The sequence below is a fragment of the Buteo buteo genome, chromosome 1 (assembly GCF_964188355.1).
Source record: "Buteo buteo chromosome 1, bButBut1.hap1.1, whole genome shotgun sequence".
In the NCBI taxonomy this organism is placed as follows: Eukaryota; Metazoa; Chordata; class Aves; order Accipitriformes; family Accipitridae; genus Buteo; species Buteo buteo.
This window is the reverse complement of record NC_134171.1, coordinates 57,667,703-57,692,096: the sequence shown is the minus strand read 5'-3', so window position 1 is coordinate 57,692,096 and position 24,394 is coordinate 57,667,703. Positions and strand designations below refer to the sequence as shown.

The window sequence follows — 24,394 nt, the reverse complement described above, 5'->3', positions numbered from 1 at the left end:
CTCCTGTAGGGAGACATTTTAAAAGTAGAGCCTAGTGGGTTGTTCCTCTGCAGTTACAATATAGAAGCTGAGTAATGCTTCATCTGTAGTCTTTGTGAAACAACAGATCTCACCAGGATATGTCCTGTCTTCCTGAACGTTTGTGTTAATTTTAGGTATGCTTCCTGGATGCTTTTAAAGACGTTGGTGGTTAAGCTGTTAACTATTTTGATTATTTAAAATAACACCAAAGAACCTTCTCAGCCTGTTATTTCAGAATTTTGTTTTCTCCTTTCCCTGATGCTAGAAAATCACTTGAACTGTGCTTACCACCACAGTTGTAAGCAGGGTTACCTTGGATATTTACCTTGTATTTTAAGATGATGATTTATTGTGGAAGCTGAGTTCTCTTTTGCAGAGTTTCTCTTTGACAACGCTATTTGAACTCTTTGTGTAAAGCTCAGGTTGCTCTCCCTCCCCTCTTCTTTGCACATTATGTCAAGGGTATAAAACTTTGCTGTCCTGTTCGGTTCAGAAATTGGTGGGTTTAGACTTTTTCTGGCTTGATAGAGGAGACATAGTTGATAGAGGAGATGTAGTTCTCTAATCTGAACTCTTAATGTATTTGACATTTCCTGCATTAATCGTTAAGGCAGTTGTTTTGCCTTGCCATTGTGTCCTGGCAGTCCTTCAGTCCAGATTGTGGTAAGGTGCTAATACTGGGTCTTGTCTGCATCTCCGTGCTGAGATTCCCTCACATGGAATGGAGACTGTAGGAAATTAAACCTTGCCTTAGGATGAATGTTTCCCACTGTTACATCGCCAGTGCCAGATCTCCTGCTCATCAGTTTGTTGTACTTCTGTTGTTCTTCCGTTGATTTTACTGAAGGTGCTTTTCATGAGACTTTTGTCTGCTGTTGTCAGTTACTCCTCTTTGTCCTGTTTTACATCAAGAAAAAGCATTGTTGAGCTCTACTTCTGTCAAAGTCCCAGGTGGCATATTCGAGGTCTTCACTGTTAAGTTATGACCAGAAGCAGGTAGAACCAAGTGTGAAACAGAAATGTGTGAACCTTGATCTCAGCTCTTGGGGAGATTTCACTTGTGGAATCAGTGCATGCTATTGATAGTTTGGTGTGGTTCAAAAAGGTGGAATTCCTTTGGGGTGGCTTTGGTCGTGGTGCTTTAGGTAAATTACAAGAATGTTATAAAATGAATATGGACTAAGGGCTGTGTGCTTATGCATACAAACCATGTACTGCCTGAGCTAGTGTAACCACTTGAGCCTGTAACAAATGTGATGCCATACAGGTGAATGTGTGTAAGCCAAGAGCCAAGCTAACATGGATTGGATTGTGGTGTGGAGTGTCAAAAGGATGGTGACAGTGAATTAGTTGATGTGTGGTAGGTAACTCATATGGCAGTGGGTTTGTATTTGAGGTTTTGGGGGAGGATGATGACAATAATAAACTATTCAGCTTTAATTAGTTCAGTCCTTCTATGAGTGCTTCTTTGGGAATAAGAATGCCTTCTATGCTAGCTTAATTTGTTCCAAATCTGCGGTAAGTTGGCATTTGATGACTATGCAGAACTTGTGCCTACTAAAAAGCATTTGTATGCTGAGAGGTGATGGAGACAAGGGATGTATGCAATAGGAGAGCAATGAACAGAGGGTGAGAAGGTGAAACATTTCCCCTGTTGCTGTCAAAGCCCCTATTGTCAGAAGAACTTGTGCCACCATTTGCATGTCTGTTGAACTTGTATTATAAAGTGCAAGAGCTTCTAACTTAAGTTCCTTTCAGTATTTATGTTTGATCATGACAGTCTCCTTTATAAATTTATGACTTTCTCTTCTAGATTAATTTTTTTTTGCATACTCCACAACATTATTTAAAACCTTAATAAGCTGCTTTTTGAACATGACCCTTGAGATTTAGAGTGAGGCCATCATAATTTTAATACTTCTCAAACCACAAGCACATGCTCCCAGATGGATCTTTCTAACTGGTTGGGTACAGAATGAATTGCTTTCCATTTTACCATTCTCTCTCTCTCTCTGTGTCTTTCATGATCTGCTTAGATTGCCACTGAGGAGCCGTTGAATCCCATTAAACAAGATATAAAGAAAGGCAAGCTTCGATATGTGGCAAATATCTTTCCTCACAAGGGTTATATATGGAATTATGGTGCCCTCCCACAGGTAACATTTTTGTTATAATGGTGAAAGTTTTTTGTCTTCTGTGTAAATTGCCTTGTAAATCTTGGGTACTGCCTGAATGCAAATCAGTTGCAAGAGGGATGTTTCTCTTTGATGCATTTGTAAATTAGGATTTTTTTATGTTGAGCTTTATAGTATCCATAAATTTTGATCAGAATTTGGGTGTGGGTGTAAATATGTGCTGTGTTTCAGGAAGGAGTTAAATGGTCAAGAAATCTTGAATCTTTAGTCTTGATCTCTGTACTGTAGTGACAGAATTAAACTGTCATGTTCTGCCATTAAAGAATACTTTGTCAAGTAGCCCTTTTCTGCTTAAACAAGGCATTTTTTAAAAAACTAATTTAGGATTTTCATGTATTGCAGCATAAATTTTAATTGGGATTTCTTAATATCTTTAACAAAGAGGAACACAAGGGCTGCTCTTTTTTAGATTAAACCTCAACTGCCTTAGTTAACTTTTCTCTGAACTGTGAGACTTTACTGTTCATGACACATTCAAAACTTTGAGCCTTGAAAAAGCCCAACTAATGGCTGAAATTCTCAGTGTAATGAAAAGTTTTAAACTTTTCATTTGGAGGAGGTTTGACTATGGACAGCAGGAGCTAAAAGTATTGCTCCTGGTAAAAGTTTTAAACTTTTCATTTCTATGAATAACATGTTGGACTTAAATTAGTACTGAAGAACATGATGGAGCTAGAAAAGAGGAATTTTTTTTTTCTTTACACTTAACTGCATAAGCAGTGAAAGTTTACTCCCGGAAATCTGCTTAGGTATTTGATCGCTGAAGAGGAGATACCAGGCAGGTGCTGGAGTATAGCAATGAAGTTCTTATCCAGTTAGCAGTCTCAGTAGACAAGGTTTCCAAGCAGGTATAGTTGGGAACCCGCAATTCCATTTAATGTTTTGAAATTTGTGTGTGCCTTAGTACAAAGCCAAAATTAAACATTTGAATATTTTCCTGCACAAAGTGCATTATTTTGGACTGATGACACTTTCCCCAGGAGAAGTGTTCAGCTTGCCTTGTTACCTTGTGAGTCAGAGAGGGCTGGAGATAATTGTCATTTTTATTTTCTGTAATAACTTTAAAATACCAGTTGGATCATTACACCTCCAGTTGTTTGAAGACTAGATGATACTCCAGATTCCTGCTAGCAGCTGTAATAAAAAATCCATTCAGTGTCTCCATTATCACAAGAGGATTTTTCGTCAGATTTAGCAGTTGCCAGAAGTTCAACTCTAGTATATGGCTTAGATATGTATTTGTGGCTGCTGTTTTATACTGTGGAACAGAGAAGAAAAAAAATGACGGTAGGACTACCATTATTGCAGGAGTTGCTGTGCTGTCCAGAGAACAATACTATTCCTAGTGAGCTTTCCTTCTAACCTACAGGTGGAGGGGTGCAGCTGTGCAGGAGAATAATACTGGTATAATGCAGCCTGAAATAAAAAGCACTTTGGAAGAGTATTGGAAAAACAAATTTTAAGTTGAAATCTTTTCTTCGTGCCACTTCAGCAATTTTTTTGGTAGTGATTCTGCTACCTAAACACCTGACCATTTGCTTGTTCTCAAGAACAAGTTTGAGGTGGAAGTTTGACCATGGACAGCAGGAGCTAACAGTATAGGTCCTTGGAAAAAAAGTTTTGTAACACTTTTTCAACAAAACTTCATTGGACTCAAAATTCTTACCAGGAAAACTTCTCAACTTTAGAATGAGTTACTCATTACTAGCCAGTAAGAGACAAAACAAGTACTGGTCTAGTAATTAAATTAGTATAACTTGGCTATGATTCCTTGTTTGTACAGAGCTCAGAGCAGGGATTTGAACTTGCCTCCTGGAGAAGCTTCTTTGGTCTTAAAAGTGTTGGCTGTTCTTGGGAATGTACGCATCTCAAAATACTTAGAAGTATTTCATACCTAGATCTAAAAATTTTAAAAAGCTAATTGAGTGCAGACAAACCCATGGCTAGGAGTTTTGTTAGCTCAAAGCCTAGATGTTTTTGAAAGCAACTTAGGTTAGTGCCATGGTATTTAAAGAGTATAATAAGAATGTAATTGTAGGATGTTCTAGCTTAATCCCACAACTACTAGTAACCAGAAAAATACATATTCAGGGTCCTCTGGTGCCTTAATCACTGCAATTTGATAAAGTGTATCTGAGTCACAGATGCAGTTAATATTTTTGTTACTGTGTTCTCAGTAATCCTCATGTTACTTGTCCTGACTATGAGAATGAGTCACTCAACGTCAGTCCAGTGGCTGTTTGTTTGTTTGTTTGTTTTTTTCCCATTAAGCAAGCCTGTTCTCAGAAAGCTGATGTTTTTATTGGTGTTTTTATTAACCCTAGTAATTTAGTGGTTAGATGAATTGTAATTGCAGATCAGCTGGTAACTGATAATTCTCTTTCCTTTGACAGACCTGGGAAGATCCAAACCATACAGATAACATTACAGGATGTTGTGGGGATAATGATCCTATTGATGTTTGTGAAATAGGTTCAAAGGTTTGTCTTCATCAGTGTTAATTTAATTTATTAGGATTAATTTAATAATTTGGTAACAACTATTGGAAGAGAAGGGCAGATGGAAAACAAGAAAACATGGTAATAGTCTCAGGCAATGACGAAAGTAGGAGTAGAGGATCTGAGGAGGGACTAGGTAAGGAAATGGTGTTTTTTAAAAAGGAGAAAAAAAGCAGAATTTGGTAAAGTCTCTGTACTGGATAAAAGGGAAAATAAGAGAACACCACCCTGAAGTTCTGTGGCTGGACAGTGAGTTTTGGGTGAAGGAGGAGGGGGTTAAGATTTTTAGGGAAAGAAAAGATTTCTTTCTTTTTCCCCCTGTTAGCAGTTAGGAGCTAGGAATAGGTTTCTGAAAGATGAGGAGGTATGGCAGTGTCATGTACATAAAATTACAAGGTCAGACCCACAAAGGAGGTAGGTTTGACTTTTCTCATAGGTTCAAACAGAAGTAGATCCCTCTCCAGTAGAGGAGAAGACAGGAACCTGTTGCAGGGTTATGAGATACAGAGTGGATGAATGAAAAAGAGGTGCAGCAAACACGGTTAGTAGGTATAGGGGAAGGGTTTAGCTCACTGAAGGAAAATTCTACATATCTGGAGGCAGCAAAGAATGGAGCAGTCCTCCGTGGTATCAAAGATGGGGTTATGAAATGGATGAGTTTGAAAGAGAGGTCTCTTGGGATATTTTAGGTAAGGGGAAATTTAATTGGTGACCTCAGTGAAGGTGGTTTTATTTGAGGAAAGGAACCTAAAGCTGAATTTCAAGGGATCTAGAAAGAGTTGTAAAGGGAACATTAGCTGATAGGGACAAGGTTCCCAAGAAAATGCAAAAAACAGTTGTGCTGATATTTCTGGGGAAGGGGTGTGTGTTTATATGTGTATATTGGAGTCTAGAGGAAGGAACAGAAAGACATAGATAAAGACCAAGAGTTGAGAAAGCAGACGTTAAGATGCAGGAAAGAGTTAAAAGATTAGTATGAGATACTTTGACTTGCAGTTTGGGGTGAAGATCAAGAAGGTGTGGGGGAAGTAGGGTAGAAAAGGAAAAAATTTCTAGCTTGTTGTCTACTTAAGTAAATGCTGACTGGAGAATTGAGAATTGAAGAATAGCAATGGTGGGAGAAAAGCTAATAATGTTAAATAGATGTGTACTGCATTTACAGTTCTATCTTGCAATTCTGTTAGCTGCTGGTCAAAAATGTAGTAAAACTATTTTGTTTGTAAGGTAAAAGAGAAATTCTCTGTAGTGTTTTCCATATCTTTGTAAGGTTATGTTCTGTTTCAGATTCGTTCTTCTGGTGAGATTGTTCAGGTGAAGGTCTTGGGTGTTTTAGCTCTTGTTGATGAAGGAGAGACAGATTGGAAGATAATTGCTATCAGTGTGGATGACCCAGAAGCTCAGAAAATCCATGGCAAGTATTTTTACCTTTCTTAATGCAAGTTTTGTCAGCAGCTTGCACAGTAGAATGGTACCTGAGTTTAGGCCACCCAGGACAAGAAGAGGCAGACAGCAGAAAGGCAAGACTTTTTGTTGTTGTTGTTGTTTAAATCAGGTGCTTCCTTTTTAAGAAGGGCATATTTGCTTTCACACTAAGCTTTTGGAAATGTTCACTTGGATTTTCAAGAGGACCTGTCATGCAGAAAGTCTCTTGACTTCTGAAACACAACTGCCTTAGAAAGTGACCTCTTAAAATTACAGGCTTATCTCCTGTGTAATAGTGCATATTTACCCACTCGGATTATGTAGCATGCAGCTATTTTTCTTGTTGAATGTGTTTGTTCCTTTTATATTTGCAGGCATTGTGTTGCATTCTGAAAGGGGCTGTACATTTCCAGTGTTCAGTCACTTGTAACTGGGTTACTTCCAGGGTTTGTTCCCTAGTATGAATGATTAGGTTTCACCTTTTAGCTTGAAAACTTGTAAAGGAAACTGCTAATGCTGCTCACCCTACTTTCAGCCTTGATGATGACTAGCTGTGCAGGGGGAAATATCCTGTCCAGACTTGTCCTCCTTGTGACCATCCTTCTCGTATCCAAATGGAATTCAAGTACTACAGTGTGTCTATGTGAATAGCACGAGGTGTAATTCTGCTTGCAGACTGTTCAATAAGATGATGATACAGACGTATTAAAACTGCAGGGAGTTAGGTTTTTACAGCACAGGTAGAGTGCAGCTTTTCTCTGGATAAATGGAGGTTCACTTCCTCAAATGCAGTGTTACTGGGAATCATGAGAATTGAGGAGGTTTGTCTAGAAGTTAGTGATTGTTATGAGATCAAAAACCATATATACCATCAGGTATGTATGATCAGAGCCTGCCCTTTGTTGGTGGGGAGCACCAACGCAGAGAGTGGCCTTTCTGTAGGAATAGGGCTATCCAGTAGCTTTTTAAGGAATTATGTTTGTTGGCCATTGAGGCTTTTTCCTGGTTTCTGAATGTAAAGTATATCACTGGACTGGCCCTTCATTCTCAGTTTTCTTGCAGGTTGCTTTCACGTGGAGAATACTTGGCTTGTGGGGAAAGAAGGGGAGAAGAGGAGATGAGGAAAAGGAAACTCTTGGGTTGATGCTGATTAAAATCATTGGGCAGATGAATTACTACATAGTGTTTATGACACTCTAACTACTTTGACAGTTAGAGATTAAGAAGTTCAGCTTAAGGAAATAGTAAGTAATAGTTTGCTGTTAAATGTTAGTATCAATTTAAACCTCTCTATAATGTGTAGTGAAATGTGATATAAGTGTCAGTAGTTAAAAGACAAGTAATTAGCACTTTATTTCTCTACACTGTTCTGTTTAACTCTTACCTTTTTTCCCTATCAATTTCTGGGAGAGTTTAATCAGAAAAGTGGGTGAGAGAATGTAAAAGGAGTCTACTAAGTAAGGGCAAATCTGGGACAATTTATGCCATTGGGTTAAGCAGCTCTATTTGAAAGCCCTCTGTTTTTTTTCAGGTAATGACTGATTTGTCAGCTGTGTTACAGCTTTAGTTTGTTTGTGAGGGGAGTAAGAGTTTTAGCATTTAAAGGGGGGGCGGGGGGGGCAAACCATCACCTGTAGTTGATTTCTGCGTGCAGCCTTTCTTATCAAAGAATAGGTGCAAAACCTCAAGAAAGGAACTGTCCTTCTGAGGTTCAGAGAAGTGCAGAAATATTTATCCAGTTTAATATGATTTCCCTTTGGGATTCGAGTTGCAGTCCAGAATTTACAAAAGGAAAGTAAAAGGGGAAAAAAAAAAAAGCCCCCATCTGCTTTCACAAAACATGACTAGCTTGCAGTGTTTAACAGCAATCCTTCTTCAGTCTCAAAAAACAAACAAATCTGTTGGAGTAGGCAGTACAATATGTCCTTTTATACTTGTTTTTCCCCCTTCCCGAAGTTGTTAATTATTTCAGCATAAAGGGATAGCAACTACAGATAAAACCGGTGTCTCCCTCAATAACTGACATGCTGCTGTGTTACGGTGGTGGCATCCTAGGAAAAGATGAGGCTAAGTGTTGCCTTCTAAGTCTGTCCAGTCCTTTTTTGTTTCCTTTGCTAAAAATTTCAAATTGGACTGAGAATCATCACATTTGCTTTCAGCTCAATATGTGCACAGCCCCCAGTGAACATTTGGAAAAGATAATTCCGAGACACCAGAGTGGTGATTACTTGCAAACCCCATCCTGAGCCCGTGCAGTGTGTTAACTCCTCTTGCTGCTTTAAGCACACCCCAGGTACTCTCTATATTCTCCTTCTGGGATTGTGATCGTTCTCGTAAGTGCAATTGATTTTTCTGAGACTTCACAGAACTTAAAACTAAGCAGTCCTAACTTCTGAGCTGTTCTCATTGTTTATTCATAGCACTCCACTGTACTGTGTCCTGCAGGCATTTATTGATAAATACTGGTTTAAATTGGAAACCCTGCCTAGAACACTCTCTTTCACACAGAGCAATGAGAAACTAGTTTATAGTGACAATACCCAGGAATGATAAGGAATGCTTAGCAGCTATTCAACTGGGAACTGTGTCATTAATGGAAATAGCAGGGGCTTAGTGTCTTTTTGGACTGATTTTGGAAGTAGTCTGTTTGAAATTATAGCACTTAATACTGATGGGCAAGGGGACAATCTCACTCTAAATCCAAGCTGTATGTCAGATGATGTGTCATGATATGTCAGGTGTCTGTATGTGATTTCGTTTTACACTAAAACTGGACATCTTAAGCTGGACATCTTAAGATTAATCTTATTTCAATAAGATCTGTCTGTGGGTACCTGAAAACCACTGTGTTGTCTTTCTGCTCGGGCAGTTGCTAGGCAGATGGCCATTAGTGGACCAGCAAAGCAACTTCAGACCAAGCAAGTCTGGGAAAGGACCTAAAAGCTCCCCACACACTGAAACACTAAATCTTGGAGGTGTAATAGGCCTGTCTGCTTTTGTTGTTGTTTGTTTGTTTTTTGTAAAATACTAGCCAGGAGAAGCAGCAAATACTTTCAGTGGAAAGGCTGCTTAACTGCTTATCTCATAATTTGGATTGAATTTAATATATTGGAATTCACACATCTGATGTGCTTTACCAGGTTGGGCTCAGAAAGGATGAGTGATATTTTTGTGCCGTAATTTGGTCTAAATGTATATGGCACCTTCATGTTGAACAAGAGGTTTTGAAAATCACTGGCAGTTGAAGCAGGAAGTGTGTTTGAAGCAGCTTATGAGAAGTCTGACTTTCAAAAGGTCATGTTACCTTCCCTGAGCAAATTGGACAAATCATGTATGCTGGATGGCAGTTTAGAGGTGATTTACCAGCCTGGAATCTTAGCAGCTGTTTTTCGCTCTTGCTCATGGAAAGATGCCTGGATATATTCAACAGCAGTTGGTGATGTCTACCGGCTTTGTTGCGCTACCCTCCGCTGGCACTGGTACAGTTAACTGTGCTATGTTGCCATGCTTCTTTTCCAATATGCGACTCAAGATTGGCTTTTTGAGTTAAGTGATCAAACCCTAAATGGTAAAAACAAAGCATATTGCATACTTTGTACCATATATTGTTATAGACCCTTGCATGTGAGTGTATTTATATGCAGAGAAGCAGCAGAGGCCCTGAAAACTTTTGTTGTGGATTTATGTAAGCATTCAATATAAAAAAATTAATTATCTGTACTGAGGCTCCCCTCCTACCCCCTCACACCATGCTGCACAAAATACACCAAATGCCTTTATATGGAATGTAGCTGCTGCTTCCTGTAAATGTTTATAAGATGTTATTAAAAACATATGTCCTCTCTTCCCACAGACCTTGTTTAGAAGGCTTGCTGCAAGCATGTTGTTTTAGCTTTGCTTGCAAGAAGCAGCATCTGTTGTACTAAAAATGGTAGTTTTGTACAAATGCTTTTGTTGCTCTCTTTTGTAAAGCCAGATAGAATGGGGATCTGCGTTTGCATTGTCTTTCTCCCTTGACAGAGAGCTAACAGCAATTGTTTGTGCCAACCTCTAGAGATTTTCCTTATTGAGACTAAACTGCAACCCTTAATGTGATTAGCCATCTCTTTTTAATCCTTGGTGCTTAACTTTGGCACCCAGAAAAATGGGACCTATGGTTGTATGTAGGCAGTATAAGGAAATTGCCACCAGTGGGTACGTGGTGATAATGTACCTGCAGGAGCCTGACCTTTCTGCTCTGTCACTCTGAGCAGGGCTTGCTTGCAGAGATGAAACCACATTAGGCCTGGTACATGCTTGCTACTCCTGTACTTGCTCAGCCCCTTTTGACACCAGTGGGAGTACATAGCTCTAAGGGAAGGTGAGCACTCAGGGTCAGAAAAAAGTGTCTAACAGTATCTGCTGCAGAAAGGACATGTAAATGTTTTTTGTTTTTTTTTTTTTAATTAGAATATGCAGCTAGCTTTTATAGATATTAATGCAGTAAATCACTGTACTGTGATCTTTTCTTTTACCTTTCTTTGCTTACTCCTCTGTTTTCTGAGTATACTTTTCTCCTTCTTGCCCTGATATCCCAAAGATGCTGTTTAGATTTCAAAGTGAAGGACAAGCTGTCTTTCAAGCTTTCCTGTGGCACCTTTTAATGAACTGAAGAGGTAGTTGTTGAGCGATGCAAGAGCTGTTGTTTCCCTTATATTTTGTGCTATGTGCTGACTCCACAGCAACAGGATCTTTTTCTTTTTTTTTCTTTCTTTTTTTTTTGTTGCACCATGCACTTTTTCCTGCTGCTTGCCACCAACTCCTATTATAATAGAGATGTTGTTGTTTGTTTGTTTGTTTTCTTCAACCATTTAAGCTTCATTTGGTGCCTAGTAGCTGTCTTTCATAACAAAAAATAGTGAAGTGAAGCATGGGGATGAAGGAGTGTAACTTGCAAGGAACCAAGGAAATAAAAGCAACCACTGTCCCCCTTCTTAAGTCCTCAAAACCAGAGTATACAGCAGCCAGTACTTTAGGGGCCATATAATGCTGTAGCCTGATTCTGTGTAGTCATTTTACCTAGGCAAGGTATTTTCCAGTAGAGGGAGTGTGGAATTCAGAGAGATGATTCTATCCATGAAAATGGTCATTCCTATCTTAAGGAGGTAATGAAAGCCTGCCCCAAAGCCTATTCTAATGTTTGAGTCCTTTAAAGAAATACAAACAAAGCCTATAAATAAGGAGAAGGTGGAGAAGGGCCCAAGTGTCAGTAGACAGTAAAGCACTTTTGGTAAACAGTTTTTATAGGAATGGGAGGCAAATAACCAAGTAGGAGGAATGGAAAAGCAGAGTTAGGAGAGAATTTTGCTGGAACAGGAACCAGAAAAAAGGAGCAGCGGTCTGAGAAAGTATGCTTGAATTTAAGTAGTGTCTGAAGATGGAGATCTAGAGTTCATCCACTGCTGGGAGCCAAGAAAATTGCTGCAGCAGCCTGGTTTGCTTTACAGACTTGAGGAGATACTGTGTCTTCAAAAAACAAGTATTAGAAATTGTGAGTTCAAACCTCACAAGAAGTGGAGATGACAAAGGCTCAAGATGGGAGGAGGGATGTTCCCTTGTTTGTAGAGAACAGGATGATATGCTGGGGCCCTGAAACTGATTGAATTGGTGCTGCAGTTTTATTAGTGCCCAAAAGAAGCATCCTGCCTCCCACCAAGACCCCACCCTTTTATAAATCATTCCTTCTTGGTTGGTCTCACCCACCCCAGGAAAAGCCTTCTTGTACTCTTAAACATGTATTCCAGCTAGAAGACCTGCCTCTAGCACAGCCTTATGTGCCCTTGCTTTTTTCTGGGATTCTGCCAATGAAACTCCCTAATCTTCTGCAGGCAGATGGCCAGCAGCCAAATTCAAAATGTGTTTTACTCCAAGTCCATAAACACATAGCCCTATTAAGTGCATGCAGAAGCAAAAATTTATATAGGGTTCTTCAAAGTTTTATGTTTTATTCTTTGGGTAGTGTGTGATCCACTGGAATTTGGGAGTGGCATCTATCAGATGCCTATGGACACTCAGCATATCTTCTCACATAGGTTTGGTCTCACAGTTCAGTCGACATGTCATCTCTCTTGGTGGTCTACAGAGAATTGAATGGTCTGTAGCACAGCACTTTTTCTCTTCTCCTACTGTTCTCTTTAGAAACACTTGAATGTCTTTGTTCAGGTTCACAGACTAGATTTTAAAAAGACATTTAGGCACTTAAAGATGGAAAGCACATGACTAGGTGTCAATTCTGTGGACTAAGCAACTCTGAAGATCTGTTTTTATAGGACTGGATAGACAGAAGAGTATCCATCAGGAATCACTGCCAAACAGGAGATGTCAGTGAGTGAGGTGTACCTATGGGAGAAGAGAATGAAGTAGCCAAGCAGTATGGAGAGAGAGCAAGAGGCAGTCAGGAAGGCAGAAATGAGCAAGTGACTTGCAAAACACTAGAGAAGGAGAATAACACCATGGAAGGTGGCCTGGGCAGACGGAGGTTATGAAGTAGCTGGAAGACTGTGTGCAAAGCACAGCAATAAAAAGTCAGCTCCCATTTCCATCAGAAGTGACCGTAAGAGGGATATAGATGGAAAGAGAAGGATTACACCAGCTACCAGAAGTACTTGGCTTCTGGAAAGGACAAAATCCTTTATTGTATCAAAATCAATTAGAATTGCATTGAAGGCTTTTCCATATAAACATATTGCCAGAGAGTTAATTTGCCAAGGGGCTGATAGGACCAACTCATTGCAAATGACAGGAGTGATGGTAGTCTTGCAGGACAACCTGGTAAAATTTGATATGCACAGCAGAAGTAAACGTTTAAGATCATGAACTGCATCTTTGCTATAGCACTATAGCCCTCAAGCGGAATTACTGTGTGACTGTTTAATCTCTCTGTACTCACTGTGGCAGTGCTCATCTCTGCCTCCCAAGGGTGTCCTGCAAATGGCATGCATTCCTCTTTGTGTCCTGTTCCATCTTTGCACGGTAGGATTATAGAGGTAAAGGTAGAATTGGCTTATCACTGTGAGTATACAGATATTGTGGGGTTATCAGTAGAGTTAGTGTTTAGTGCTCCTGGCACGTGTCTGTCTTGTACCTAATAGGCTGAATTTGGAAGTAATGTGAGCAAAGGGATGCCTTTAATATAACTTTGAGAAGTCAAGCCTGTATTTTGTTTTGAGGTGCTGGTTTAAAAATCCATGTGTTGAAATTGTTTTTACTAGCTATTCTTTCATTATCAAAAAATGCCTGTAGTCCCTGCAGTTTCTGGGGAAAAAAATTACCTCACTGAATAATCTAAGTATTGCAAGAAGTACCTACTGAGAGGAAAGCCTGTAAATAGGGAATTTTCTTCCTCTCCTGTCACAGGTATGGTCCTTTTATTCATTGTCCCTTTGGGTCTTAATTAAAGAAGGGCAACTGTTTTACCTGTTTAGTGTGGTTGTGAAATCATAAGATATCAACTGTGGGCAGCTAATGTAATAAAGTGGAGTTCCCCAATGACTTTGAAAGTGCTCAGTGAAATCAGATTGCTTGCAGATCCTTTATGAGACTTTAAAAAATGAATGTTAAAAAACTGTGAGTAAAATGACCAGTCCTTTTTTTTTTTATTTTGTTTTTTTTTAAAAACTACAGATATTGATGATGTCAAGAGGCACAAACCAGGTTACCTTGAGGCTACGGTTGACTGGTTCCGATTCTATAAAGTCCCTGATGGTAAACCGGAAAATCAGTTCGCTTTTAATGGAGAATTTAAAGACAAGGTGAAGATAATCCAAAATTAAAGATATATTGTTCTGTCCTGTGGCCTCTTTTATATATCCAGAATTTTTGAAATTGTAAAGGAGGACGTTTAACAATAAAAATTCTTATACGAGGGATCTTTGAATACAATTTATTAGGCTAGGAATAAATAATGTTTGCTGCCTTCCATTTTATTCAGGGAGAATGCATGGGTTATTAAAGGAAGGCTGCAAAACTTACACATGCATCTGTGTGTTTGTAGGGGTTTTTTTCACAGCATTTTCATTCTCCTTGTCAGAGAAATGAATGGATTGCCTTTTCAGGTATTTTTTTCAGTCCTGGTTGATAAATTTTCCTTACTTCTTTTTTTAAGGCTATGCAGTTTGACAGACAGTGGGTTGCAGATTTTTTCATATTTGGTGTTTGCTCAAGGTATACTTTTTCCTGGTAATTCTATGTAAAAACATTTGAACTGTGTTTGGCTTGAAGGCCGAAAAAATATTTTTCCCTTTTTTAGAAAAAAATGAATGGCATTTTAAACTACCTACAATAAAAATGGCCAGTGTTTGAAAGGAGAGTAGACCTGGGAATAGACCTTGCTGAAGAAAATACCTGGATTTTACCAGAAGAAATTGGGTATGATTTGAGTAAGAGAGCTTTGCAAATCATGTATTGCATGCTCTCTGTAGACTATTTTTGGCAAAGAATCACAGGTTCCTAATGAGTGATGTCCATGTGTCAGCTAGTTCAGCCTTGTAGTGTGCTATCAAAGTTATAAAATGCCTTCTAACCAGCACAGGCAACTTTGCATGTTTTGTCTGGTTAAAGAGATGCCCTGACTCCCCTCTGCACTAAAACTGTCTTCTAAATCAATCAAATGTAGAGCCGTGAGGCTTGATAACCTGATCATTCCCCTGTTCTCCCAGGAACTGCTCTTGGAGATTTTCCTCCTCTGTAAAGCAGAGTGTTGCTCTGTAGCGACAGTTTAATGGTATCTCCCTGTCAGGCCATTGGAGTTCAGGCTTGAGGCACTGAATGCCCCAAGATAGCTGGTTTGGAGCACTTGAATAATTCTCAAGCATTTCTAGAGACCCAGGATGTGGCGAGGCAGTGGTGGCTGTGCTCCAGCAGCTCTGGTGAAGTTCACAATGTTCCAGTGGCATTTTGCCAGGTCACTCCTTGTTAGGAAATGTGAATGTTCTGTTGGCAGCTTTTTGCAAGCCAGTCTAGATATCGTCATCTGGACACTGAGGGCTTATTTTACTTTTTTTTTTTTGAAGCATTTTAATCCCCACCCCCAATATTACTTTGGTTTTAAACAAACAAAAACTGTTAAGCAGCTGACATGTTACGTTGTTGCAAATGCTTAAGTATATGATTAGGCAATTAATGAAGTAAATGCAAATTTTGCCACTAGAGGGGAAACCTTAACTCTCACACTGATGTGCACGTGTAAAGGAGGAGTCATAGCTCACACACTTTGTCCCATTTAGGACCTGGTACAGTTTTCTACAGCTGTAGGTGTCTGCTTAGCATCTAGTGCTGATGTAATTTTTTTCCTTCAGCCTTCATGTTTTCTGGCTGCAGACTGAGGGAAAGTCCTGAATGTGTTGCCAGTGTATTTGACAGATAGCGAAGTTTGTTTCTTTTCATAAAAAGGGTGTTATATTTTCCAGAAATTTAATGAGACCTTGAAGGAGGCCCCTTCAAATAGCACATGAAACAGTATGTTTTAATAAACTAGTTCTGTGGCTTTTTTTCTGCTTAATAACATTTTAATTCATAAAACTTTTCCTTGATGTAAACTAGGATTTTGCTGTTGAAATTATTAAATCCACCCATGAATACTGGAAAGCTTTGCTTCATAAAAAAGCTGATGGAGGCACTATTAAGTGGTATGTATCCAGTCGCATCTTTTCCTCTGTGTATTGTGCTGGTACTGGTGGTATTCAACATGTGGCAGCTATGCATGAACTTCTCAGATTTATTTATTTACTTACTCTGAGGTGACAGGAATACTCATGGTTTTGATTGATAATTAATTGATAATAGACTATGATTGACTAACTGCACATTGTATGACAATGATTTACTGGTACGTGGTTCCAAAAATATATTGATTATATAAAAGTGAGATAGATTACTTCAACTTTCAAGAAATGGCCCCAGAGTGCGTGTTTGGGATGGTTTGGGGAGAATCTTGGTATACCGTGCAAATCCTCCTGTCACTGTTCATTCCATCCTTCAGTGCTGCATTGCTGTGTTGCAAAATTCTTTTGCAGCTTAGCATTCCATATTTTGTAGTTGCTCTCTGAAATGAGAACACCAAATTACTGTTCTTTACTACCCTTTGGCCTGATCTAAATTAAAGTGGACTTCATTAAGCTCTCTGGACTGGTTTGCATTGGCACTTCTGGCACCAGAGGCCTCGAAGAGCAGGCAGGTATCTTTGCCTGGTGCTTTCCAAGGGCTGTAGATTGCCATTAGCTAAAGCAGAGGGCAAAGGCTATGGGGGAAGCTGTACTCAGATAGTCACTCTTGTCTTCTACTTCATTGGGAAATGTGACTTTCTCTCTTGGAGCCATTTGAACACCTTAGCAGTTGGACAGGTTGGTAGTTCTGCTTTAGCATGGAAAGAATATGTAGGATAATATTCAAATTTTGGTCTTGGATCATTTCAGAGGCACTTTGAGCTTTATGTTCACGAAATTAAAAAATAAAGTTGCAGTCTTGCTTTGAGGAATTGAACTTCTTGCCATTTACTGGGTAGGACTTTAAAAACGCATGACTAAACTCACTTTTGGTGTGAAAGGATATATATTCATAGGGAAGCATTTCTGCCAACTATTTGGTCCCAGAGTTTGTCTGCTCTCTGGAAGCAGTACAGGTATCTGCTGCTTTATGTAGGAGCAGAATTTTGACCTGTTTTTTCCTTCTTGTTAGACACTGCAGGCAGGTTCCTGCAAACCAAGGGTGAACTGCCACAGAATCTGGCCATCTTTCAAGGCACAAGAGACAGGAGGATATTCACACCATCTGTGCTAGCCATCTAGGTGGTGTTCAACTCCCTCAGGAAGTGCCAGTTTCTCTCTGCTGACTTTTTTGGGGCATTTAGTTTCTTAACTGTGGTCCTCTGAACTGTACCCAAGTTAGCTGCCAGAAGCACCAAGTGTGAGCGCTGCTTGCGTTCATATAGAACATATAGCCTAAAAACCCCCTCAAACCCAAAGAAACAAAGAACACCCCTCCACACCCCTGTTCCCTTCCAGCATTACTGGTTACTTCGTGTTTTTGACTTCCTCATTTCTTGCAGGTACATATTTCTGAGCTCTGTATGTGAAGGTGTTTTTGTTTTTTTTCCCATAGGTACTTAATTGTGTGTGGCTCTTTTCCACTGATTGATAAAACATGTTTTTGATTTTATTTTTCAGCACAAATGTTCTGGTGAGTGGCAGCCCATTTTGTTGCAGTGAGGAGGATGCCCGATTGATTGTGCAGTCGGTAAGGTTAATATTTACTTTTTTCCACCCTTTTTTTTATAAAGTGATTAATACGAGAAGAAGATGCAGAGCTCCAGAACTGAAATAAAGCAGCTAAACTGAAATAGTCTTTAAACAAAAAATTAAGGCATAAAATGAAAGTAAGAGCACAAAGGTTGTGGGGAAAATGTACATTATAATATAAACCTTTCATTGCAGTGGTCTAATTATGCTTTCTGGCAGGTTCATTACTGTTCTGGTAAGGGTTTTTTGTTTTGGGTTTTTTTTTTTTTCCTCCTTCTGCAGTGCTGTTTCTTCTGATCCTGAATAGCAAGATGGACTGCTATTTGTATCTAGCCTGCTGTCTTCTCTGTGTCCCCTGTTGCCATGAGTTACCACCCAGTGTTAGAACTCATTGACTAGCTGACTGTAGTCCCTAATCACTAAAGGGATCCTTTGTTTGTCTACTTGCATAATTAAATGTATTGCTGTAAGAGGGGGATGCTGTTTTGAATGTTTCTTAAAGAATGCCTGTCATATTCTGAAAATTAACATAAAATTAAACCATGCAGGTTTCCTGTTCAGGCAAGAAAAATGTCCTGCAGGTCTGATGCTTTCATGTGCAAATGCAAATTCCCTCCATTTTAAAATATGCTAGTTTGGATGCCAGAAGTTAAGCAAAGTTACTAGAAATTACATGGGGAAAAGTACCCCCAAGTATTGCTTTTTTTTTTTTTTTTTTTTTTTTTTTTAAACATATGCCATGATTGAGCCTGTGCTCATGACCACATGGCAGGTATTTTGCACATGTGCATGGCTGCCTGGGCAGCCAATGTTTTGCCCCAATAGTCACAGTAATTATGCAAGTTCAGGTGTTAAAGGAGACGCCATCCACTGTCTGCGCAGTTAACATTCCAACAGCATTTCTATTAAGAATGTGTTGTCCTGGGTGGTGTTCTGTCACAAGCAAATAAGACTGTCAGCTGCAAAGAAGAGTTGGTTCAAGTCATAAAGAAGTGCCAAACCTGTTTCCTATTCAGGTCTCTTGCTTTCAGCACTTTCTTAAAAGTACCTTTATGGTTGCACTTATGAATGTTGATTAATGGGCCTTTAAGTTTTAAATGAAAGAAAAACTAATTTTGGAATTAAAATATGTTTTTAGACATGTCAGTCACAGCTATAAGCAAATATTTACCTCCTCTATACTTCCAAATTTACAGTTACTTTTAGTGAGTGTTTAAATGCAACTAAAATTTCAAGTTCAAATGTATTTGGAATGTGACAAACCTGCAAAGGAATATTCCCTTTTGTGTTCTGTGCTGTTTGTACTTTGAAGCATGTAAGGTAAATAATTATCTGTGTAAATTGGCATTATCCATTATTTTGACTCTTAATAGATCAAAAATTTTCCTGTTTTTTTGAGGAGGAGGTTAGTAAAACCAGTTCATAAAATTGGTACCTTGTATCAAACTTTAATGTCTCTTTTTATTATGAGTGCTTGCCTTCTTATCAAATATTACCACTTCTTGGCTTTTTTGTGCCTCACGTTTATTTTTTTTTTTAAGTTATACTGGTTTTAAGTTAAACTTTTTGTGAAGTTGTCATCACATACTCCTTTCCATCATTCTGTTTAAGTTCAGTCTAAATATTTTAATTGTGTCTTTGCAGGGTACTGTCCCTTGGTACTTTTCAGACAGGAAAAAGATGCAATGCTCTTTTAAACACTGTTCATACTGCATGCAATTTCCAATCTATGACAACTAAAAAAAGTAAAATGCTCTTGAATTATGAATGGTGGACAGTCAAACTCTAAATATAAGCAGGGAGGTTGACTTGCACATTTCAAAAAAGTATCTTTTTGTCTAGTGCGCTACACTGCCCACTTTGGTTGTCAGGCATTCATCTCTTTCAAACTGAAGTGAAAGCACATGAGTGTTGGCTGCAGAATTTTAATGGCTGTGGTAATTTTAAATGAAAGCTGCCTGTGTCTGGGGGTTTTTTTGTTTGTGTTCTTCTGTTTGTTTTTTTTTTTTTAACTAAAACCAGATACATTTTCTTCTAACTTATGTCCATCTATTAACTTCTGGATAAAAACAGAAGAATGAAAGCTAAGGTAGAGACTTTGTATGCAAGTAAAGTGAGAAACATTTCAGCTACTGCAAAATTTCTGAGCTACTTGTGCAGCGAGAGCTGATTCCCTACAATTCTGTTTCTTGGGTCAGGCTCCAATTATGGAATTTTTGAGTGGGTGATAATTGCCTTAAATAAGGTATATTGAGTTCTTAAAAACAAAACAGAACCACCCAAAAAGCAACACTCAGTATTGTTATGAACCAGTTTTTATGGTGAGCAAGAGAACTATAAGAACCAAATGGAAAACAAACAAATCCTTACCAAATGCTTACCAAATTGTGCACTAATCAGAATTTCACATAGATTTTGACTGGGTAGTTGCCAAGATAGTCCTGTTGATTTCAGTAGGATTTATTGTGCTATTATTTGACCTTTCATTATTTTACAGATACGGGACTAGAACAGCTTGTCTGTATTGGGGAATTTTCACTCCACTGAGTTAGTTTCTAGACGATAGGCATGTGTACTGTCATATGTGTTGGTGGCAAACTGGGAATGATTCTACAGTTGGTCAAGTTGCCATGTCCAGTCAATCCTAAAGAGACAGAAGATAATCTGTGCATATGGGAACACACACTGAACATTTGAACCAGCCAAAATTACACCAGCCCCCTGCAACTACAAACCCAGCTGAGTTTTAACACTAGGTAGTGAATATTTCTAGTGTTCTCTAGCCTCTGAAAATTGTTTCATCTCTTTCTTAGCTCCAGTGTTAGTGTATGTTGAAAACTAAACCCAGGAGGAATAAAGCTTCGTAGCTGAATGTGTGAGTGCTAAGATGTACTGTTTATTTCAGGCTTTTAAGTGTTGCCATCTGTAAAACTGACCAGGACAGCCAAACCTTTGTTTAACATTAATCCTGAGAACTGCTTGCTCACTTGCTCTGTGAAGAAGCTGCTGAGGACTTTGCAAGTTGGAAAATCTCCAAGACAATCTATATATAGTTAGCAGAGCAGTGTTTCTCAGACTTATCACATAATTCTTCCCCTACAATACTGGAAAGTGGACTAGGAAGGCTTTGCTAGATGAGGTCTCTTTTGATAAAATGCAGAACTGTGTTTTACAGGGGAAAATACTTGGCTTTTCCTGATAATTTAAAAATTTTAAAAAAAAATTTGAATCTGTGTACTTAACTAATGTGTTTCAAATAATTCAGATCTAAGCAAGAAAGTCTGTTAACTGCCTTTCTCCCTACATGTTTTCTGTGAGGACATTTCCATTTGGGACTTGGTAGAAGCAGAATTTTCTGTTCAGTGGCCAGTTGTGAAACAAAAAATTGGTGGGGTTTTTGCTCTGGGTTTTTTGTTTTTGTGGGTTTGTTTTGTTTTGTTTTTTTTAAATTATATTATTTACTTGTTTGGTTTTTTTAAACAGTGTTCCAAATGAAAGGGTTGTGTATTAAAGAGATTCCTCATTTGGTGGGATATGGTTTTGATTTGTTCCTGGTGGGAAGGTATTGAGTCCTTATATCAAACTTTCAGAGTAATTATCCCAGAAGTGGGAGGCACCTCCTTATACATGGTGACCACTGGTTCTCCCTGCCTTATGAGATGAAGCTTTGGTTTTACTGGAAAGAGAGGGGAGGTTCTGGTGTTAAGGCCTGGAAGACGCTTTACATAAAGCACAAGAGCTCTCCATCCCCACATCTAAGAAATCAGGAAAGGATGGCAAGAGACCCACATGGATGATTCAAGACCTGCTGGTCAAAATGAAGGGCAAGAAGGAAATACACAGAAACTGGAAGCAGGGACAAGTATCCTGGGAAGAGTGTAGGGACATTGCCTGGTTGTATAGGGATGGGGTCGGGAACGTGAAGGCATGGTTGGAGTTGAACTTGGCAAGGGACGCAAAGAGTAATAAGGACTTCTATAGGTATGTCAGCCAGAAAAGGAGGGTCAAAGAAAATGTACCCCACCCTGATGAACACAACTGGCAAACAGGTAACAACAGTTGAGGAGAAGGCTGAGGCACTCAAGAACTTTTTTTAACTCGGTCTTCACTGGCAACCTTTCTTCCCACACCTCTCAAGTGGATGGACCTCAAGGCAGGGACCAAGGGAGCAAAGTCTCACTGTTAAGAGAAGATCAGGTTTGTGACTGCCTGAGGAACCTGAACATACATAAGCCTACGGGATCTGATGAGATGCATCCCAGAGTCCTGAGGGAATTGGCTGATGTAGTTGCCAAGCCAGTCTCCATGATATTTGAAAAGTCATGGGAGTCAGGTGAAGTCCTTGGTGACTGGAAAAAGGAAACATTGCACCTATTTTTAAAAAGGGTTGGAAGGAGGACCCAGGGAACTACTAACCTGTCAGCCTTGCCTCTGTGCCTGGGAAAGATCATGGAACAAATCCTCCTAGAAGCTATGCTAAGTCACATGGAGGACAGGGAGGTGATTCAAGACAGCCAGCGTGGCTTCACCAAGGGCAGGACTTGCCTGACAAACCTAGTGGCCTTCTGTGATGGAGCCTCTGTATCAGTGGACAAGGGAAGAGCTATGGATGTCATCTGTCTGGACCTCTGTAAGGCCTTTGACACAGTCCCCCACAAAATCCTTCTCTCTGAATTGGAGAGATATGGATTTGATGGATGGACTGTTTGGTGGATGAAGAATTGGTTTGATGCTCGTGTCCAGAGACTAGTGGTCAACAGTTCAATGTCCGGATGGAAATCAGTGATGAGGGGTGTCCCTTGGGTCGCTACTGGGACCAGTACTGTTTAATATCTTCATCAGTGACATAGACAGTGGGATTGAGTGCATCCTCATCAGGTTTGCAGATGACACGCCTGAAGAATGGGATGCCACCCAGAGGGACCTGGACAAGCTGGAGAATTGGACCCATGTGAACCTGGTGAGGTTCAACAAGGCTAAGTGCAAGTCCTGCACTTGGGTCAGGGCAGCTCTGGGTATCAATACAGACTGGGGGATGAATGGATTGAGAGCAGCCCTGCAGAGAAGGACTTGGGGGTACTAGTGGATGAAAAACTACATGAGCTGACAATGTGCACTCGCAGCCCAGAAGGCCAACCGTATCCTGGGCTGCATCAAAAGAAGTGTGGCCAGCAGGTTGAGGGAGGTGATTCTGCCCCTCTGCTCTGCTGTGGTGAGGCCCCACCTGGAGTATTGTGTTCACCTCTGGAGTCCTCGGCCCAGGAAAGACATGGACCCGTTGGAGCACGTCCAGAGGATGGCCATGAAAATGATGAGAGGGCTGGAATGCTTCTCCTGTGAGGACACGCTTAAAGAGTTGGGGTGGTTCCGCCTGGAGAAGAGAAGGCTCTGGGGAGACCTTACAGTAGCCTTCCAGTACTTAAAGGGGGCTTGTGAGAAAGATGGGAACAAACTTTTAGCAGGGCCTGCTATGATCGGACAAGGGGTAATGGTTTTAAACTAAAAGAGGGTAGATTCAGACTAGATATAAGGAAGAATTTTTTACAATGAGGGTAGTGGAACACTAGAAGAGGTTGCCCAGAGAGATTGTAGATGCCACATCGCTGGAAGCATTCAAGGTCAGGTTGAACAGCGATTTGAGCAACCTGATCTAATTGAAGATGTCCGTGCTCATTGCAGGGGGATTGGACTAGATGACCTTTAAAGGTCCCTTCCAATCCAAATGATTCTATGATTCTAAGACCTAGATTATCTTTGTCATACTGGCACACCCTTTTCAGACCAGTCACATAACCCCCCTGTGCAGGTAATTATCCTAGGTAAAGTGGGAAAAAGAATATTGTTTTTTCCCTTCCCTCCTCACAGGCTTTGACCTGCTCTTCCCTGGGTAGAGACCTGTGCCTGCTTGGGGGAGGCAGGCTCGCGAGGGAATTTCACACCAGTGCAGCTCAGTCTGAGTGCTGCGCTGTGCTAAGCCTGGCTGTGCGGCTTCTGGGTCAGTTTCCCTGCCTGCAGGATACTGCAAAGTTTTCATTAACGTCTTCACATGCTGTTAAGTAGTGACAGGAAGTTCCACGTGTTGGTGTGGAAGACATGGGTGGTCACTGTGCAGCTTTGTTCTTCTGAAGCTTCAAACAGCTGTAAACAGTGCCTTTGAGCTGGTTGGGGTTTTTTTTTGCATGGTTCACCTAAGTGATTACTCCTGGGCTTATCTTCTTGGGTAAGTGTAGTTGGAGTAGGCTTGCGTCATGGCAAAAGCCAACATCCACATGTTTTTTGCACTTGGTTTGTGTGTGTGAGTGAGCGTGGCGGGTTTTCTTGTGCTGAGGTGTTCTCTGCTTCTTTCCCATCGGTTCTGTCAGTTGGAAAACTTGCTGTTTGTAAGGAGCTGATGGAAGGGCAGTGGAGGATTGTTGCTATGAAAGTAACTAGCATCCTTGTTGAGAGGCAAGTTGCTTCCAGCTGGTGTTAAAACTGGCTTTAATTTTGTCCTTTAAGTAATAGGACAAGACATGCTATGTAATACTGTGATTGAATAGTGGTGTATCCAGCTTTGAAGTGGACCTGGACTTACAGTCCTGGACCTGTGTTTTTTAAAATGATTTGTCATTTTCCACAGAATTGAATCCTACTCTGTCAAAATGTGGTTGTAAAAGAGTTTAATTACACATTTATTTAAAAATGTTTGCATATATGTAATGTAAATTGTGTGTGTGTGTATATATTCATGTGTACCTTTATACTGAAAAATGTAATGTAGTTGGAAAGGCATTTTTTACTCGTATATAAACAGCAAATCCTGTAACCCTCAAAGACAATACAGTAGGAAAATCCCCTTTACATTAGGTAAGATGTTGATCTATTACTCATTATGTGTGTTTTGTCATTTATGTGCAACCAAGAAATTCGTACAGTAGTTACAGGGGAAAAAAAGGAAAAGGGAAATTCTGTAAGGTAGAGCATTGCCCTGTGGGGGCAAGAGAAA

General features: G+C 39.8%; 1 protein-coding gene across 1 annotated transcript in view; it reads left to right on the top strand.

The window, feature by feature from the left end:
- Positions 1-24,394, top strand: part of PPA2 (inorganic pyrophosphatase 2) — a 38,749-nt gene that overhangs the window by 12,975 nt on the left and 1,380 nt on the right. Inside the window, exons 5-10 of the mRNA XM_075032321.1 lie at positions 2,058-2,177; positions 4,610-4,696; positions 5,999-6,125; positions 13,799-13,926; positions 15,716-15,801; positions 17,338-17,407. Coding sequence (XP_074888422.1) covers positions 2,058-2,177; positions 4,610-4,696; positions 5,999-6,125; positions 13,799-13,926; positions 15,716-15,801; positions 17,338-17,407 — 618 coding nt within the window. The remainder of the gene's footprint in view (positions 1-2,057; positions 2,178-4,609; positions 4,697-5,998; positions 6,126-13,798; positions 13,927-15,715; positions 15,802-17,337; positions 17,408-24,394) is intronic.